Source organism: Camelus dromedarius, chromosome 17 (assembly GCF_036321535.1).
Source record: "Camelus dromedarius isolate mCamDro1 chromosome 17, mCamDro1.pat, whole genome shotgun sequence".
Lineage (NCBI taxonomy): Eukaryota > Metazoa > Chordata > Mammalia > Artiodactyla > Camelidae > Camelus > Camelus dromedarius.
The window spans coordinates 30,622,031-30,641,521 of NC_087452.1; the positions used below are offsets into that span (position 1 = coordinate 30,622,031).

The 19,491-nt window shown below is 55.3% G+C and overlaps 2 protein-coding genes across 14 annotated transcripts in view; one reads left to right on the forward strand and one right to left on the reverse strand.

Moving 5' to 3' along the window:
- The window catches only part of CHDH (choline dehydrogenase), a 32,708-nt gene extending 21,301 nt beyond the window's left edge, over window positions 1-11,407 (forward strand). For 7 of the 10 annotated variants that reach the window (XM_064496427.1, XM_031470550.2, XM_064496425.1 and 4 more), the window contains 7 exons: window positions 28-786; window positions 1,437-1,588; window positions 2,333-2,462; window positions 3,437-3,571; window positions 4,754-4,896; window positions 5,371-5,473; window positions 6,185-11,407. In XM_064496427.1, coding sequence (XP_064352497.1) covers window positions 84-786; window positions 1,437-1,588; window positions 2,333-2,462; window positions 3,437-3,571; window positions 4,754-4,896; window positions 5,371-5,473; window positions 6,185-6,603 — 1,785 coding nt within the window. In that variant the 5' untranslated portion in view covers window positions 28-83 and the 3' untranslated portion in view covers window positions 6,604-11,407. The remainder of the gene's footprint in view (window positions 1-27; window positions 787-1,436; window positions 1,589-2,332; window positions 2,463-3,436; window positions 3,572-4,753; window positions 4,897-5,370; window positions 5,474-6,184) is intronic. The other 3 variants (XR_010384839.1, XR_010384840.1, XR_010384841.1) reach the window with 3 other exon arrangements.
- Window positions 9,870-19,491, reverse strand: part of CACNA1D (calcium voltage-gated channel subunit alpha1 D) — a 296,376-nt gene continuing 286,754 nt past the window's right edge. For all 4 annotated transcript variants that reach the window (XM_064496422.1, XM_064496423.1, XM_031470549.2 and 1 more), the window contains 5 exons: window positions 19,150-19,299; window positions 17,664-17,839; window positions 14,855-14,976; window positions 13,027-13,347; window positions 9,870-12,574 (listed from right to left, as the gene is read on the reverse strand). In XM_064496422.1, coding sequence (XP_064352492.1) covers window positions 12,281-12,574; window positions 13,027-13,347; window positions 14,855-14,976; window positions 17,664-17,839; window positions 19,150-19,299 — 1,063 coding nt within the window. In that variant the 3' untranslated portion in view covers window positions 9,870-12,280. The remainder of the gene's footprint in view (window positions 12,575-13,026; window positions 13,348-14,854; window positions 14,977-17,663; window positions 17,840-19,149; window positions 19,300-19,491) is intronic.

The following is a 19,491-nucleotide window of genomic DNA, read 5'->3' on the forward strand; positions in this document are numbered from 1 at the left end:
TTTTCAAAGCCTCTTTTCCTCTTTCAGGAAAAGTAAATCATCACATTCCCCTCAGTGGATGTAAGAAGACTTGGGCTAGAAGCATGTGGCGCATCCTGCAAGGCTGGAGGCGAGGGCGCCTGTGTTCATGGGGAGCCCTGGGGCCACACTGGCCCCCGGGCATCCGTGCTCTGGCCGTTGCGGGCCCCCGGAATGCGGACGAGTACAGCCACGTGGTGGTGGGTGCGGGCTCCGCCGGCTGCGTGCTGGCCGGCCGGCTCACGGAGGACCCCGACGGGCGCGTGCTGCTGCTGGAGGCCGGGCCCAAGGACTTGTACGCAGGGAGCAAGCGGCTCCTGTGGAAGATCCACATGCCCGCGGCCCTCGTGGCCAACCTGTGCGACGACAGGTACAACTGGTGCTACCACACGGAGCCGCAGCCGGGCCTGGACGGCCGGGTGCTGTACTGGCCGCGCGGCCGGGTCTGGGGCGGCTCGTCGTCCCTGAACGCCATGGTGTACGTGCGCGGGCACGCCGAGGACTACGAGCGCTGGCAGCGCCAGGGCGCGGCGGGCTGGGACTACGCGCACTGCCTGCCCTACTTCCGCAAGGCGCAGGCGCACGAGCTGGGCGCCGGCAGGTACCGCGGCGGCGACGGGCCCCTGCGCGTGTCCCGGGCCAAGAGCGGCCACCCGCTGCACCGCGCGTTCCTGGAGGCGGCGCAGCAGGCCGGCTACCCCCTCACCGAGGACATGAACGGCTTCCAGCAAGAGGGCTTCGGCTGGATGGACATGACCATCTACGAAGGTAGCGCGGGGCCCTCGATTCCACATCTCCTGGGTTCCTCCTCTAAAAACAAGAAGCTGCTCTGTCACAGCCCCGTACCTTCTGCCCCCACCCGTCGTGGTCAGTAAGTGTGGACAGACTGGGGTGGTATGAGGTAGAGGGGGGTGTGACAGAATACCACCCACAGCCAATGTGAAGTGATTCAAAGAGGGTGACTCCTTGAGTATCCTCTGTGCCTCTGGTCCCTGTTGGTGTGGACAATAGAGAGTCAGCTCTCAGGCTACATAGCCCGTTTTAGAGACTTAAGATGGGGGGAAACGGAGGCACAAAGCAGTGATGGGCCTTGCTTGCAGCAGGGCAGATGCAAGGTAGGGGTGGACCCAGGGCTCCTGCTGCCTCTACAGGGTTCTCACCCCGTTATGAGCCACTCCTGGTCTCTGTCATCTTGTAGAGGGTGAAGGATGTTTTTCCACCTGCATCCAGGGGCCCCGGATAGATGTGGATTCTGGCTGGGAAGGGTGTTTTGGTCTCAGCCTTACTTTGAAGGCAAAGCTTGCACGGTCAGGGGAAGGGCAGATTCCCTCTTTCTCTAGTCCTTACTCAATTCCTCCTGTAGGATAGGTGCCCAGGAACAAACAGGGCTGTGCCTCACCTCCTTGCTCTTTGTGCAGGCAAGCGCTGGAGCACGGCCTGTGCGTACCTGCACCCGGCGCTGAGCCGCCCCAACCTCACGGCCGAGGCCCAGACGTTTGTGAGGAGGGTGCTGTTTGAAGGTACCCGTGCAGTGGGCGTGGAGTATGTCAAGAACGGCCAGAGCCAGCGGGTGAGTGAACTACTGCCAGGCCTGGACAGCTCACGCGGCAGGGAGAGTGGGCAGTGACCCTCGTGGTCGTTCTTAGTGTGGGCGGAGCCATGCTCCAGTCCCCATCTTCCTGGTGATTAGGAGTGAGCAGCTGGTGGCAATGGCCTGAAAGACTGCCCCCCAGTGCCTTGCAGGAGGTGGTGACCTGGCAGAGGTGAAGAAGCTGCAGTCCAGCCACCTGCAAAGGGCCTGTGGTGCCCTGGTGTGAGTGCCCCCATGAGCCTCTGGCTGCTTCTGTCTTCTACACTTGTCCAGAAATTGGCAGGTTTCTGTTAGAGACTAAAAACCGTCCATGGGCTCACACTCCTTATTTCTGCACTGTGCTGTTTTCCACTAGCATGTGGGGACTGTTCTGCATCCCACGTGAAGACCTGGGTCATCACGTGCTTTATTTCAACTGCTCACTTGAGTGCCTGCTTTCATTTATCTAATTTAAGCTCTGCAGCCCTGTTTTTAAGACCATCCTTACTGCCTGGCTGTTGCAGAATGTATCAGAGTATGAACCACTGTTTATGACCACACATACCCCACAGCTGCACGTGCAGGCTGCTTTCACGTAGTGGCGCCCTGAGCATCTTCTTCCTCGCTCTTGGGCCTGTGAGCAGGACCCCCGGCCACCACTTGGGTATGTCATGGCTGCATTCTTGGGGTTCTGACTGGCTTTTTGGGAACTGTGTGACCTGCATGCCCCTGTGCCTCTTCTAGGCTTATGCCAGCAAGGAGGTGATTCTGAGCGGAGGTGCCATCAACTCTCCGCAGCTGCTCATGCTCTCCGGCGTGGGCAACGCAGACGACCTCAAGAAACTGGGCATCTCGGTGGTGTGCCACCTTCCTGGTGAGCTCCCTTCCGCACTGCACCCCAGAGCAGTCTCTGCTACATAAAATGGTTTATTGTATTTTATTAGCATGGGGTGGGGAGGGAACAAGAGTCAGGGCTTCACAGAACTGTCACATTCTTCTCATGAGCCTGAAGGTCCCCATGCCTCCCTGGACTCCTACTCCCAGGGGGACCCCAAGCCCTCGCGTGGTTTTCCTCCCTTCTCTGGCCAGCCCATCCATCCCAGCAGCATGTCCCACTGGCAGGGAGCCTCATCCTGAAAAGCCGACTGGGCCAGGTTTAGGCAGGTCACCAGGGCAGCCCTGTGGTGAGAGGGGTCCAGGCCTTGGTGTTTTCCATCCTCAGGACTCACCAGTTACCCTGGCATGCTCTTCATGCTACGACAGTTCTCCCAGGCCTAATGTTTATTTTATAGGCTGTTCCTGATGTCCTGCAGGGCTGGGTCCTGTCCCTCTTGCCCTCTCTCATAATCCAGTCAGAGGCCTGGGCCTTTTTGCATCGAGGCTTCATTGTAAGAGGCCTGTGGAAGTGCTGGTCTGTGACTGCCCTGCCCAGCACCTCCCGGGCTTGGATGAGTTCACGTGGGGTCGGCACAGGTCACCTTCCCTCCTCCCCAGGCCAGGGGTGAGGGTGGGCTGTCAGGCCATCTGGCCATCAGCCGTGCTGGGACAGCTCGCTGCATGGAGCCAGCTGTAGGCATGGGCCCTGCCCTTGTGGAGGGTGCTGCTGGGCAGGAAGGACCTGGAGGGTGACAGGTGCTGCCCTGGGGGCAAGTGTCAGGACAGGCAGCTTTGGCAGAATCTGAGAGGGCCAGAGGTGGCCGGGAGTGTGGGAATGGTGTCCCTGGGAATGAGCAGGAGCGAGACTGGCAGGTAGGTGGATGGGGGAGAAGTTCTCAAGACCAGGGGACGCTGAGAGCTCAGCTAAGCTGCCTTAGGAGCCATTTTCCTAACCACTCCCTCCCGTTTCAGGGGTTGGCCAGAACCTGCAAGACCACCTGGAGGTGTACATCCAGCAGGCGTGCACCCGCCCCATCACCCTCCACTCTGCGCAGAAGCCCTTGAGGAAGGTCCGGATTGGCCTGGAGTGGCTCTGGAAGTTCACAGGTGGGTGTGCGCGTCCACGACCTGGGGAGAGAGGGTCTGTGCCAGCACGGCCTCCTTCCTGAGGTGCCTAGCAAGGGCTGTGGCCCCAAGTTCCTGGTTTAAAGCTGGGCTGTGAATTACCTTAGCTCTTTGAGCCTCAGTCTTCCCATCTGCGGAAGCGAGATACACAGTTCCTGCCTGGCGGCTGGTGTGAGGCCCAGCCACGGTAGCACAGGGCCTGCCCAGGGAGTGAGTCCGCAGGGGTAAGGTGCTGCTCTCCCTGACAGATGGATGGGGATGGCCTCATGCTGGACACAGTCTGGGGTCTAAGGGGCCAGGACAAAAGGTATGGAAAAAGCACTTGGTGGCAGACTACAGAATCAGCCTCCATTTCTCATCATTTGTCTCAGAGAACTGTTTTGCCAGGAAATGGTGCTTTGCGTGCTCAGCATGCATTCCTTGCTTACCTACTGTGTGCTGGGCTACATGGTGAGAAGTGCTAATGATGCAAGCAACATGCTAAGTTTTAAGTACAGTGAAGGAACAATCAGGATGTTAATTAAGCTGGAGAATGGTGGCAGGGGGTCTGAGAGGCAGGAATAATACGTGCAAAGGCCCTGTGGCTAGGCATTTAGTGTGTGTGAGTGAATAATGAATTTGTTGGGTCAGGGAGACTGCAGCACCTGGAGGAGGCAGCAGTGATGGGAGGTTGGATGGAAGAGGAGGGCCTTGAGCTTGATCAGGGCTGTGTGTGAAGGGTGGGCTGCAGGAAGCACAGAGGTAGGTCAGATCCCATCAAGGATGCCATTGGAGCCACCACTTAAGAGGCGATCTGGACTTGGCTGGAGGTTGGGGTGTGAGTGAAGTCGATTTTGGAGCTGAAGTTAATGAGACTTCCTGATGGGCTTGATCATGAGCAGTGGAGTAGAGGGAGGAGTTTCTGATTTTAGCCTTGACTGAGAGGAGCACTCTGGCGTGGACGTGGGGCTGAGCTGGGCTCGAGATGCCCATGGGACACTGAAGCCCCTTGGCCCGGAGCTGATATTGAAAGCCCTGGTGCTGGGTAAGCCCACCTGGAGGAAAGAGGACAGAGCTGAGGACTTGGGTCCAGGCACTGGAATATAGGACAGGAAGAGGAGGAGGAGGCTGGCCACTTACCAGACCCGGACTTGCTTTTCTGCCTCATCATCTTCTGATTCTCAGGGGATGGAGCCACAGCCCATTTGGAGACAGGTGGGTTCATCCGGAGCCAGGCAGGCGTCCCCCATCCGGACATCCAGTTCCACTTCCTGCCGTCCCAGGTGATCGACCACGGGCGGGTTCCCGCGCAGCAGGAGGCTTACCAGGTGGGCAGGTGGTCTCTCTGCTGCAGCAGGGCCTTCGGCTGGGGGAGGGGTGGCCTGGAAGCCTGCACCCTGCCCTCCAGCTGCTCAGAGTATCTGAGGGGAAGGAACAGGGGAGCGAGAGGTGAAGTGAGACAGACTGCGTGGTGCATGGGAAGGTGAGAACTGCACCCAGCTCAGGGCAGATGCTCTGGGGCCTGAGTACTAGAAGTGGACAAAGAGGTCAGCTCTGCCCAGGGACGGCCAGCCCCTGAACATTTTGGACAATTAGGTATAGAGCCAGGTGGCAGGAGTGATTAATGGAGGTGGCTTGATCCCTTGTGGGGGTGGGGGAGGTAAGATGCAGGCAGATGCTCAAATGTATCCGCTCTTAATTGTCTTGGTGCTGAGCCCCACCTCACAGGAGACCTGGGGCCTCTCTAAATGACCAAGTTGGGGGGGTTGATGGAGGTCACCGCTTCCTCTGGGCTCTTCTAGGTGCACGTGGGGACCATGCGGGGCACAAGTGTGGGCTGGCTCAAACTGAGAAGTGCCAACCCCCACGACCACCCTGTGATCCAACCCAACTACTTGTCAACAGGTAATCCACCAGCCACCTTTGTCTCCCTTGGGTCTGGGCTTACTGGGTCACTGAATGAATGAATGCCTTTATGAGGTTCATACTGGACCCTGAAATCTTACTGTTGGCCCCCACTTTTTGAGACACAAGTCATGCTCTGCCTGCCCTCCCTCCACCCCATAGTTCTGGGCTGTAAACTTGCCCATGCCGCTGTGTAGTGTGTGGGTCACTTATAGTAACTCTGGGACATCACTTTACACATTACAAGGAATGTGTAGCTTTCAGAACAATCTCCCAAGAGATACAAAGGGATCTGGCTGTGTATAGATGGCTCGTAGAGCATTTTTTGTACTGTTCCTGTGCACATCCTCTAAAAGCCAGTTACATTCCTGGGTCTGCCCCTTTACGGCCAGCAAAAATGCACGGTCCCCACAGGGCAGAGCATGTATTCCTACCTCCATTTTATGGATAAAATGTAGATCCCTGATTTAAACCTGGGGCCTCTGGGGCGAGCTGTGTTGGTCAAGGATGCTGCCTGTTTGGGCTTCATGGGACTGTGCTTGGTTGACCTGTAGCCACCAATAGGTAGGTGACAGGCAACCTGGTGGCTCGGACCTCTGTGCCCATGAAGTGTCGTCTCAGGCAGCTTACTGAGCCTCTTCACCTAGAGAACCTTCCTACAAAGCCAGCATGGTAAGAGGAGGCATCTCACCTGTTTCTTCTCCTTGACAGAAGCTGACATTGATGACTTCCGGCGGTGTGTGAGGCTAACTAGGGAAATTTTTGCACAGAAAGCCCTGGCACCATTCCGGGGGCAGGAACTCCAGCCAGGAAGCCACATCCAGTCAGATAAGGAGATAGACGCTTTCGTGCGAGCAAAAGCAGACAGCGCCTACCACCCGGCATGCACCTGCAAGATGGGCCAGCCCTCTGACCCCACTGCAGTGGTGGACCCGCAGACCAGGGTGCTCGGGGTGGAAAACCTCCGGGTGGTCGATGCCTCCATCATGCCCAGTGTGGTCAGTGGCAACCTGAATGCCCCCACCATCATGATCGCAGAGAAGGCAGCTGACATCATTAGGGGGCGGCCGGCACTCTGGGACGAGAATGTCCCCGTCTACAAGCCCAGGACCCTGGCCACCCAGCGTTGAGGCTGTCTCTGCCTGAGAAGGCCCAGCACAGCCCTTGCTTTAAATACTCTTCCCTGAACTTCTCTAGCATGTCATGATTCAGTGGGATTCAGTGGCTGAGAACTGGGTAATTTCTTAAGAAATGAGACCAGTACTGGTCAGTGAATCAGGTTCCTTCTTCCCAGCATGTCCCTGTGGGCCTTCTGGGGAAGGCCAGCGTTCTGGCTGGGGCCCCTCTTCCCTGCCTCCTGGTGGGACAGCAGAGGGGAGGGGAGTCTGGTGGAGAAGGGTTAACTCCTACCAGGTCCTTGTCTTCTATTCTGTGGTGCTCTCCAACCCAGTGTCCTCCTGCCTGCTGCCTCCCTTGGCCCGGGAGGACTTGAAGAAGGTGGTTCTCGCTGGAGGCAAGCTCCTCAAAGAGCAGGGTGCTGGCACGGAGGCTGGGGCGTCCTCCTCCTCCGGCTGAAAACTGGAAGTGCAGCTGCAATGGGCACAGCCGCCAGCATCCCCATCCAGAAGGAAAGCTGCCTCCTGGGAGACACAGGCTTCTCCTTCCTCTGCCACTTCAGTCCCACAGCGAGGCAGGAACCTGTGCTCAGGTAGGTCCTGCTGAGGGGCTTGCCACCCACGTCTCGATGCTCGGTTCTTACTAACATCATCAGCCCAATGAGAGGAGTTCCGGATCTTGTTCCAGGAAACGAGTCTGGAAGGCTTCTTCACTACCATAGGTTTCATGATTTAGCATTTTTAAAGATTCTTCTGTTGCCAGGAAACCTAGAAACCCAGAGCAAACCTGCATCCCTGGCCCCGGTCCATGCAGACCTGCTAGGCTGCGAGGAGGCCTCCCTCAGCCTGGGGAACGGAGCGGCTCCGCAGCGGCCAGGGCTGGCTAGTTCTCATCCTCCCCACGTCCACGGGCCAGGCGGGAGCCAGACTGATGGAAGAAGCAGTCAAGTGAAACTATGATCCTGATCCTGTAAAAAACACAACTGAGTGAAAGAAAAATAAATTGGTGAAGATTTGAGGTTAGGGGGAAAACAGATACAAAGTAGCATTTAAAATAGCTCTCTGATCTTTAAATTTATAATTCAGCAATGCAATTCTGTAACTTATTTTTGAACTGAGATGCCTTATCCGGACTGTTGTTACAAGGTAATGAAAACTTGAAAACACTTTGGATTGATTTTTCTGGCGATACCCAGTCTGTGGCAGGAAAGATAATTGCAGTTTTAGTCCAACCTGTCGTGCTGGGCCCAGAATCAGGAAGGGAGGAAAGTGGAACATTCCAGGGTTCACCCAGATCACAGTGGACTGAGGTGGCTTGGAGGCCTGACAGCTGCAATTTATGTTTCTGAGAAAGATTCCAGAAAAGTGGAAAGAAGAAAACTGTCACACCTTGCTTCCTTTAAAAATGTGTAAGGAATTCTTGTTTAATCTGAACTGTATCTTTGTTTTCTGTTCCAAGGGAGGGTCAAGAAAGAAAATTTTAAATCTGCCAAGAGCCTTCTTTCTCCTAGAGACGTCTCCACCTGCCCCACAGGCATCTGTTGGGTCTTGGAGCCTCCTGCAGGGATTAAGGAGCAGCAGGAGTGCAGGTGCCAGCCCACCACTCTGAGGGCCACGAAGTGACACCTTAGGGGTATGTGTGTGGGGAGGGGGGTCCCAGGCCTGACCGTGACTGCTGATCTCTGGTGCTGGTCATTCATTCTGCCACCTTTGCGTGCCGGGCCGGGCCCAGCCTCTGACACAGTGGCTGACTTGGTAGATAGTGACGTGCCCCAAGGAGCCTGTACAGTCGGAGGGACATGCAGGCCCCGCTCCCCCGCCTGCTTCCCAGGCCTTGTTCCGCACGAGCCCACGGCACCGCCACACACAGAAATACCTTTCACAGGAGACCATGAGTGTCAGAGACCCAGCACCCCACAGGAAAACTGTTGGGGTTCAGACCACGGACAGACAGAATATTGTGACCGCAAGTGGTTCCTCACTCGAGCCCTGACAGGTGAGTGCTGTGGCCACCTGGGCAGAGAGGAGCAGTGTCCCAGCAACGGGCTGTCTGAAAGTCCCACCGCCACGAGGGAACCTTCCACCTCGGAAGGGAGGGTCGTTGGCTGAGGAAGCCAGAGACGGAGGACGACCACAGTCAAGAGGCCCAAGGGCACAGAGGCCAGCCGGCACTCAGCCTCTCGAGGAACCATGGAGACTGTCAGGTAAGCCCCTTAGCTGCAAGCTTGCAAGACCCCCAACATGGAAAAATGTACATTTAAGGAAAAATGTACATTTAAGGAAAAATGTACATTTAAGGAAAAATGTACATTAAAAAAAAATGGTTGAAAAAGCCTAACAGAAAGCTGTGCCCAGGCTTTGAGGAACACGGACCCATGTGAAGAAGCCAGTGTTTAAGCTGCAGCCTCAACAGGTCATTCGTGGTTGGAAAAAGGGGCAAAGGAGCAGCCTACCTGCAGGTGACCAGGAAATGGCAGGTCCCGAAGCGGGGCTCTGGTGCCTTCATGTGCGGCCCTTCTGTTTCCAGTGCAGGCTCAGGAATTGTCCATAAATATAGTCTTCTCTCCATCCAAACCATGGTCTTCTGCCCAAAGGTTGTTTCTTATTTCCACTGAACAGCTGAACATCAGATCTCATAGTAGGAGCTTTTCTCTTAAAAGCCAGAGAAAAGCACACAGCCTTCCCCACTGGCCCTGAACTGAGACCCAGGCAGTCTCCCAGGGGAGCTCCTGCCCCCGGCCCCACGGGGCGCCCTCAAGGCCACTTAACACTGTCGTTTCCCTGCTGGAAGCAAAGGCCCCAGGTCTGCTCCTCTTTCTCACCTGCCTCCTAGTCCCGGTAGGAAAGGAGTATCATTTTAGAGAAATTAAAACTTTTTCAACAGGTGAAGACACAGCAGGAGTCTGCGTCTAGGGAGGCTAATAAAGGAGCTGGAACTGTGACACTAACCAGTTTTCAGAACAAACTGACCACACATCCTAACAATGAAAACTTTTGAGGAAGACAGGCAAAGACACTTACTTAGGACTGTAAAACAAACAGTATGACATTAACTGCTCTGGTTTCTCTCCTAAGTGCAGGATCAGCCATAAAGTAGGTTCACTGGGCAGCTGAAGCCCACTCTGTACACCGAGAAGCTTCTGGGGCCTTCGCAATGCACCCCTCCCAGCCTTGGCCCGATTCTGAAACATTTCAGGGTGGAGCTGGGAGGTGCCTTCTGGCTCGGCTGTCTGATGGAAATCACGGAGACGGCTGTTAATGAAGTTCTTGCGTGTCAGTAGTTAGAGCTGCCATTTCCATCTTATGATATCACAGAAAACACAGATGAAAAAAAACAATGTACTATTCCTGGGGACACGACAAAATGACTTTTTAGGGGTGGGGAGAGGAACCAAAGAGGAGAGACATTTAATCTTAAAACTCCTAAAAGGTAAAAACCATGCTCTGCAACTTCAAGTTTTTCTCACAAAAGAAAATTTAATGTTAGCTGACAGACATGAGGAGTGGTGCAGCCTTTGAAAATGCCAGGTTTTAAGTGCTGACTAGAAAAGGTCGTCACCTGTGCCAAGAAGTGCCGTCCGGGCAGGGCAGTCGTGGACGGATGACAGTAAGCCACGCAGTCAACCAGTACCCGGTGAAGAGACAGAGTCCGAGATGACGGTGTCAGTGAGTTAGCCCTTTAGGAGAAACAGTGCTACCGGCAGCTGGTGTTAAGTTAACGTTGGCATCCAAGGAGCTGTGAGGATAAGAAAAAATCTACATAATTACAGACATGTCCTCAGAGTACCTGCCCCCTTTGAAGCTTTCACTGACGAACACCAGCTCTTTGCAAGGAGAGCTCCCAAATACAATAAAATTATTACACAGTTTGATTTTACGTTTTAATAAAAAAGAAGTTACGTCAGGAAATAGTCATTTACAAACCTTGAAGTGTTTTTGCCTGGATCTGGAGTAAGAATGTCTTAAGAAGAGGTTTGTAAGGTCTTCATAACAAAGTGTTATTTACAAAACCAAACCCCCCCCCCAAAATTAATAGATGATATAATTAAAAATTTCAAACCAAAAATTGCTACCAGTCTTTTTGACTGCAGGGAATCCCTGCCAAGGTCGCTAACTTGACAAAGTCGGCATAATTCTGTGAACAGAAAAGGAATCCTTGATGGGTCTCATGATCCAAAAGTGGGTTTTCATCAGGAAGTCCAGCTGGAGAGTGAGTGCATTCTAATGAAAACGTCAGCCCTCGTTCAGTTGCATATAAAAGCCCTCAAAGAGAACACACAGTACAGCAGTGTTTCGTAAAAAAGGCAACAATATGATTCGTACAGACCCCGACATCTGGGCCTGGAGATCAGCACTTGGCCCCCTCGGCCCCCTGCCCCAGGACTCCGTATTTCCTAAGACAAGCAAGCAGCCTCACCAGTCCTCGGGGGACAACAGCAGAGAGAGTTCATTCACCTGTGAGATTATTTCTGCATCGGAAAGGCAAAAAGGTCCTGTGGGGGCAGCTGAGAAGACCACGGCTGTGATGCCCCAGGGTCAGAGGAGCCAGCTCGACCTACTCTGCAGTGAACTCATTGGAGGGGTATTAAAGTAAAACAAAAGACAGCTGCAACCCATGGTGGATCGGAAAGTACAATATCAAATCACAGAACCCTGGCCCAAAGAAAAGACTGCAGATAGTCATCTGGTATCTCGTGTGTAAAGATAGATTTATAGTGACTCAAAATATTTTAGAAAAAATCTCTGTAGTGTCAAGTTCTTTTAAACTTAAAATTTTACCCCCAAAAGATTTTCACTGAATAAATGAGAATTGGCTCTATTTCTTCTACTTCTGTATAGCCCGAGTAAAAATACTAATAGTTTCTAGATTTCAGTGGGAAACTACAATTATTAGGACCCAGGAATATTGCTGCATTTCAAATACGGTACAATAATTACAAAATATAGACCATCTCTTTACAAGTACAAATTATAGTATATTACAAGTCATGTACAGTAAATCTATAATTTTTAAACAAACTAGTGTATCTAAGTTTACCTGGTTGCGAGTGCATTATTATTCCAGTTTACAGCTGCTCTTAGCCCGACAGTCAAAGACCGACCGTCAGAGTGATGCTCTCTCCTGTAAACTGGCCTCACGTCACAGAAAACCCTGTCGACAGGGTCCTGCTCCCCCTCAGGACGGCGGCTGGTAGGTAGGTCCTGATTACACACTGTATTTCAGAACAGCTGCACGGGAACCAGGAAGCAGTGTGTTTTGGGAGAAAGGGTTTAAAAATGGATATGCTGGGCCCAGTGAACGTCTGATATGCTAGACCGATGGCTGAGGTAATGACACAGGTATGGTGATCGTCATCACCTTAAACCTTCTCCCCCCCTTCCCCGTGCCTGCGGGCGGTGGGTGTGCGCTCCGGACCAGCACATGCAGGCAGGCTTGTCCGGCCTCCTCACTGTTCCTCTCCGGGAGGGCTGGACCTGCTCTTGCCTGCAGCTGGGCTGGGGCTGAGCACATGGACACGGTTGTTCCCTACCAGGTTTATGGCTTCCTTGAGGCATGACATCACTTGTACAAAAGTCTAATTGAATAGGGACTCCACACTAGTGCCTAAATCTTCCTAACTACAGAGGCACTTTTCCCCTGGCCCTCTGGCATCCCACCTGAGGCCAGAGCCAGTCTGCCCCTCCCTGGAGGTTACAGGGTGGTGATGCAAATCATTTCATCTGCCAGGTCCTCCTCATCCCTCCCAGGGTCTGGCTCCTCGTCGCTGTAGCCCGGCCCGAAGTCCTGGAGCTCATAGTCCTGCCGGTGTGAGACAGGGCCCACGTCCCCGTTGGCCCGGGGATGCACGTTCCCATTCAGCAGGGTGCTGGCCGCACTCTCCATCTCGTCAATGGTCAGGTCACAGGCGTCGGCAATTTCGTGTTTTGTTGCCGACACAAATTTTGGGTCCCTCGCATATCGTCCTAAGCCTTCAGATATCAGGACCTAGACAGGAAAGAGGATCAGTGGTGTGAATGGAAAATGACAGGAAAACCACCTGAAGCACCGACTGCATGATGTGCTTTTGGGACTCAGCCCGTCCCCGATACGTGACCCCATACGTGATAACAGGGTGAAGGTAAATGGCTTTGAAAACCTAAAGAGTTCAAAAACTGCACGTGGCCCAACGAGTGAAATGCATGGGGGGCAAGTACTTCAGTATAAACTAGTATCTGCAGGAGCAGCACACACAATCCTAGGCATAGCTAACTGATGAAACCCAGCAGGGGTGGTGTTTCTATATTCATCCTTTAAGTACCATCCCTGCTGCTAAGGAGTAGACGTGCCCAGGTTCAAAAGCCAGGCAGGGTGACTCTGAGCCTGTCCGCCCTCAGAACCCACACCCGCTCCTGCTGTGCGTGGTTCTCCCCACTTGCGCCCTCCCGTGGCCAACTCACTGCCTCCACCAAGCTGTCTGCGCTCCTCTGCTTGTCACTGTTTTTGCTGTGGAAGCTGCTGGGGACGGTCAGGCTGGCTGGTGTGAAGGTCCGATAGGAGATGGCAGGCTCGTCCGTGTACCACGAGCTGCGGTGCAGGGACGGCAGGCTGCCGTTGACCTGGTCCAGGGCCTCTGGCCGCTCGACCTGGATCAGGGGGGTGTAGCATGGCGTCCAGTCCCGATACGATGGGGTCGCTGGAGGGGTGGCCCACGACCGGGTGGAGTGGCTCGGCGAGTACTTCTGGGCTTTACTGGAATCTAGGCCAGCAACTGCCATGATCTGAGGAGAAAGAGGAAGTGGGGAGACCAGAAGTCCTCAGCAGTCCCAGCCTTAGGCCCCCTGAGAACAGGCCAGGCATGAGGCGCTGTTTCACAGGGCTTCGGAAGGACAGGAGCACACTGAGGAATTCAGAGTGCTGGCCATGAACACTTGGCTTTCTCACAAACTGGGAATTCTTTTTCCCCAAGTCTACATGTTTCCTATGACTTCCCAAGTAGGAATCAGTTGCTAATTTGTGAAATTGTTTCATAACAAAGATGGCTCAGGGAAGACACACCAGCCGTGGGGTATGAACATGCCAGCCAGTTCACTCTGGGTTTGAACAGGGAAGTACACTCAGGGCAAACTGACAGCGCCCAGCGCTCATAGGGAAACAGGCTGGTTCTCCTAAGGGCAACGCATCCCACGGCCAGCACTTTGCTCTGAAGCACCGAGTACAAACCTGCTTCTCCTACCCACAGCGGTACCACGCAGGTCCGCCTTGGTGTCCCACTCTGCAGAGGGGCACACTGAGGCCTAGTCCTGTGAACAGCCAGGCCTGTAGCCAAATCAGAAGCCAGGATGGCTGGAGAGAGGCAGGGTGGGTAGCAGAGGGAAGGGCACTGTCACCCGCAAGCCCGCCAGGATAGACCTCCATGCCTGTGGGGGATGTGGCGTTTGAGGGCCTGGGCCTTCCCAGCGTTTGTCCTCTATCCACGACAAAGCAGGACACGAAAGTTAACATAAAAATGGAAGGCAGAAAAGGAAAAGGCTGGCAGAGAAACCTGAACAGAGACTCTGAAATGGCATTCGGTGTTCATGTGTTCAGGACGCTTGGGGTAGGAAGCCCGCCGGGAAGGCTGGCCCTCAACGCTCACTGTACGGCGTGTGCTCCCACCTGTCCCCAGACCCACAGACCTGAGAGGACAGCATCTCTCATGTGCTCTTCTCAGGAAGAAAAAGTACCACATTCTTGTCCTGGAGGCAAAGCCCCGGAGAGTAGGCTCTTTCCTGTCTGGCTGCCCTCACTGGACAGGTCCGTCTCCCTGGACCACATCCCCCTTGCAGGCAGGTTGGAGGCTCATCCACCCTCGTGACCCCAGGGCCTGGCCCCAGAGGGCTCCATAAGTGACAGGACAACCTCTCAGAGCAAACAAAGGGCAGCACTGACTGTTCAGGGCCAGTCAAGTGTCCGCCACTCCCTGGGGCGTGGGTTGTCCCAGGCCCTGCCTTCAGTGCCGAGGAAAGGAGTGCACTGAGGATAAGACCCCAGCTGTGGAAGCTGGTGGCCCTGAACTCAAAAGCCAAGTCAGCCACTCACCTCCTGTGTGAGCTCAGGGATGTCACCTTCCCTCTCCGATGTTTGCTCGTCCATAGGAGAGGGTTCACGATTGTTTCTATTTGGCGGGGTTGTTATAGGACTGAACCAGAGTGCATGTGAAGGTTCCCCACTTCCCACCGGCGCTAGGGGCCAAGGGGAAGAGGGTGCCCATCGGCCGTAGGGGCAGGGCCGGGTGGGCCTGCTCACCTGTTGCTGCATCAGGTGCAGAGGCAGGGCCGCGCGGTGGGGGAGGGCGGGGGAGGGCGGGACCTCCTCCTGGCTGCTCTGCCGGCGCAGGCACTCGAAGTTGAAGGAGGACCTCCGGTGGGCTGAGAAATCAGAGCACACCATGCAGTTGTGAAACAAGCTCTGTCAGGGCCCCGGGGCTCTAGGGTCGGGGCAGCCCCCTGGATGTTCAGCAGGGAGCCCAGGAAGAAGCAAGCACCACATCTGAGAGAAAGCACTAGGCAGTGAGGTCTCAGAACTTTGGGAGAAGAAGCCCAACTGAGGGATGTTTTCAAAAAGTGCAAGTTGATTTCTCATCCCTGCTGCACCTGCTCTCCAGGGCAGGAACTAGAGGCAGCCAGAGGGCAGCTGTTCTGACTTGAAGCCCCTGGCCCTGCATGAGGTGGGGACACAGCATGTCAGGTCAAGTACATGACCTCATTCTAGAATCCCAGAGCCACTTGCAAACGGCCCTGTCCTCACCTTCCAGGCCTCCTGAATGTATGTGGGAGGCGTGACACCCTGCTGGGACTCCCGCACTTACACTTCTGTTTGCCACCTGCCCTGTCACCCACTCAGGTAATAAGCAGATTCTTTGGTTGGGAAAGACCCAGCTTCCCCAGCACCAAAGACAAAACAAACAAGAAAGGAAACGTCGAACTTTAAAGACTGTGGTTGGTTGTCCTGTTAGTGGCCACTTCGAACAGAGGCTTAGAACAGGTTGAGGGATGACAAGATGATCCGGAGCTCGTGGCTTCACAGGGCACCAGGCCTGGGAGATGGGTCTGAATTCTGGGCCCGCAAGCACAGGCCAGAGGCCTCCCCAGGACACATCTCCACAGGTGCTGGCACCGCAGAGCTGCCTCGGCAGCCTCTCCAGACACTTGCAAGGCAGCACTGAGTCACCTCAACACTCCTTTCTTGAATCTGCCTTCGCCCTAGCAGAACTCCAGACACCCCTAATTCCTGCATTGGAAAACTGCAGGGGCCAGCCTGGGAGGGCCCCCGGGGAAGCCCGGGGCTGTACAAAAAGCTGCAGGAGCAGGTTGTGTGAGGGCCTGGCTCCAAACACGAACGAAGACCAGGCTGAGCCCTTGCCGGCCACTGCCCAACAGGGAGGGACCAGACAGACAACCAGTCTCTTCTCACAGGCCCAACATACACCTTGGGGCCTGCTGGGCCTCCTCGTCCAGCTGCCCATATGGGACACAGACACCTGCTCTCCACATCAGACAGCCTTCCTTCCATGCACCATGCAGGGCCGCACTTAAGTGTTGTGAGGGGAGGACCCCACTGACCCCGGTCAGCACAAACTCTAGGCCCTCCTAGGAGCAGATGGCGGGGCCAGAGGCTCGAGCCAGGAGAGGAAAACCACCATCGCTCGCATTCAGATAGCACCTTTCAGCTCTGGAAATGAGTCCACATGCACCATCAACCTGTGTGCTCTGCACACCCATCTCTAACAGCGGAAGTAACCCCCTGTAGCACAGAACACAGGAGTTTCATGTTCTCCCTGCCTGAGGTCCGAATGGATGGGTAGCAAAGCAAATAAAATGCATTTAGTTTATTCCCCTTTACAAAGAGGGTGGCCACAGCTGCCTGCTCAAGAGTCCTTGCTTCATGGAGGCAGTGCCTGTGAACCCTGGGGAGAGAGGGAGGTCTCAGGAGGGCAGTGGAAGTCACGAGGTCCTCCCGGCCTCGCCTGCAAGTGCGTCATCCCCGTACTGATGGAGACCAGAGCCGCTATGTTTAGCAGCTTGTTTGGGGGGCTGTGAAATTAATATTAACCATGGAAATGGGGCTGATTACACTCCCCAGCAAGGCTGTGACAGCTGGAGAGAGAACAGGCCCTGGGCACCACCCAGCCGCACTTGTTACCGTGCACGTAGACAGCAGACTCAAAACCGACGTGTCTTGGCTATTTTTGGTTACTGATTAGAGTCCTGCCCCTAAATATGCCTCATTCGTTAGAATCACCAGAAACAGATATTCTTTCACCATCATCAAAATGCCCACATGTCCCAAATCAAAGCGCCCGGCCGGGAGCTGGTAGGGCCGCTGCTGCATTTCCTTCCCTGGCCCCAGTTCCTCACTGGGGGTGGCCCAGGCCTCCTGGCAGCGCCAGTGAGGCCACCTGCCCCAGAAGATCAGCAGCCAGCCCCTGCCCCTTCTCAGCGGGACGGGACTCCCTGGCTCCAGGATGGGAGCGCCTACCCCAGAGGTCATCACCAAGGCCAAAACCTACACCGTGAGCACAGGGTACTGGCAGACAGAGGCAAAGATGAGAGAGAAGAAGCCAGAGAGGTGAAGAAGGAGGAGGGATGGATACCAGGAATCCCCAGGTGCTCCTCAGAGGCCTGGGACTTGGTAGGACAGGCCTGGGCTCAGGTCCATTCTGAGTACAGGCCCATCCTCCATCCTCTGAGGGTCAGTTACCCAATCCAGGGAGCGGGTCTGTCTACACCATTGGGCACATCTTGCCTACCTCTCAGGGCAGATCCCCAGTCAAAGGCAATGATGATGTGCACAGAGAGCCCCCCATCGGGCACTACACGCTGTCCAACTGTAGGGCCCCATCCTACCTTTCTCTGTTCTCAGCGTCGAAGCAGTTCAGCCTGCCATGTGTGACATGGATGAGAAAGAAAGGCGAGCCCACAGGACCTCCAACCAGGGGAGTGGTCTTAAGGACTGAAAGCCCCTGACGTGGCATCACCACCCGCAGGCTAGGGCAGGGGGAGAGGCACACTGGTCTCTGCGAGGCTTCCCCGCCAAACAAAAAACCTGGTCTCACATGTTGGGGTGGGAGGTAGTAGGCGTCTCCTTGGAGATCTCCGGGAATCGTAGCAAACAGGCGAGTCATCATCCTCCGAGAAGCCTTGTGGGTGATGGTACCCTCGGGGCCGCTCGAAATCCAAGCTGCTGCCTGGGTGTCGGTTGTAGTAGCTGCAGCCGTAGCCATAGCTTTGCCTGGTGGTCGGAAAGGCCAGAAGAGAGAGCAAGGGGCACGTGAGGATGTAGTGAACAAGGCTGCCCTCAGCTCGCACAGTCCCACTGTCCTCTCCCTACTTCCTTGGACATAGTAGGACTAGCTGAGGACAAGCTCCATGGAAGATTCTAGATCGAGGGCAAGGGGTGTTACAGGAAGGTTCAGGACGGCAGGCCTGTGACGAGTGAGGTGCCGGTGGCTTCCCTCCCCGCGGCAGCCTCAGACCCAGGGCAGATGTGCACTGCGGACGCCCTGCAAGCTTGACTATCACCCACTCACTTCCTCCTGGAGCATCTGCCCTCAGCCAGCTGCTGGGCTGGGCACTGGGACGCGAGGATGCAGAAAGCACTGTGCCCTCCAACTCCCCCAAATGCACTTGACAAATAGCACAGGTGCGGGGAATTCTAATGCAGGTTGGTGGGGGTCAGCGCTGGAAGAGGGGGCTCAGGGTGGACTCTGTGAGTTCTAGGGGCGGGGGAGGCCTTTCGATTCCAGTCACGGGAGTGCGGAGCAGGCCCTTGAAGAGAGGGTGGGACGAGGCCAGCTGGGATGGGGGAAGGGAGTCCAAGGGCTGGTCACACGTGAGGAAGGCTCTGAAGAAGGCAACTCAGAATGAGCTCAGGACCAGCAGTTCCGGAAGTGCGGCGCTGGGAGGCCTATCTGAGGACGCGGGGGAGAGCAGGGTGAGGGCAGGTCAGGCTGTGGCTGGCCTGGAACATGAAGCTAATGTTTAACATCTCAGAAGCCAGAGTGACCTCACCATAGAACCACGCCCACTACTGTGGGCCACGGGTCACCGTGAGATGCAGTTTACAGAGCAGAGGGTGGTGGGTGGCCTTTGTCTCCCTGCACTGCCTGCTACATGTCCTGAGCAAAGGGCCCACTTTAACCTCATGTGTTCCTGTCTCAGAAGCCTGGAGAGGCACATCTGCTCAGTGATGCCACTCTGTCCTCAAGTCCCCTCATCTCCAGGGGACGGAAGTAGGAAGTAGGCTCTGGGCTGGACGAGCTGCCATGTGGACAGAGCCCCCAGGGTTTAGTAAAGGCTCTCATTTCTGGAACCTTTGCTAAAAGTTGCATAGGCTCCTGGTGGAAATAAGTCAACAGCCCTGAAAAACCAGCCTCCACTCTGCTTCTCTGCGGCCCTCTTTCTCCTGCCCCGACCTCTGCAGTCACCTGGAGACTGTGCTCCTGTTTTGCTTCCCAGGACCGTCCCGAGCACAGCGCAGGAGCCCTAGGGACAGGGGATGGCAAGGCCTCCTAATGGCAGCCCGCGCCACAGGGCCCTCACCTGCTCCCGGTCGGCGAGCTGTCGCCCTCGTAGCAGTCCTCGCAGCCGAAATACTCCTGCTCCCCCAAGCAGTGGGGGTCCCTAAAGTAGCCGTGTATCTCTGGATCTTCCCGGCAAATAGTTGGGAACTGCTCATCTCCTGAGTCAGACCTGCAGTAGGAGAGAGGGCCTGAGCGTCTGGGCAGGCGACAGACAGCTCCTACAGCCGGGCCTCGGCAATAGCGATGGGCACCCACCCTAGAAACCTATAGCGATGGGTGCCCAGGTCACCTGCTCTGAACTCTGGTCCTCCTGACCTGGCCCAATGTGATTTCAGAGCCTGGGAAAGAGAGGATCCAAACT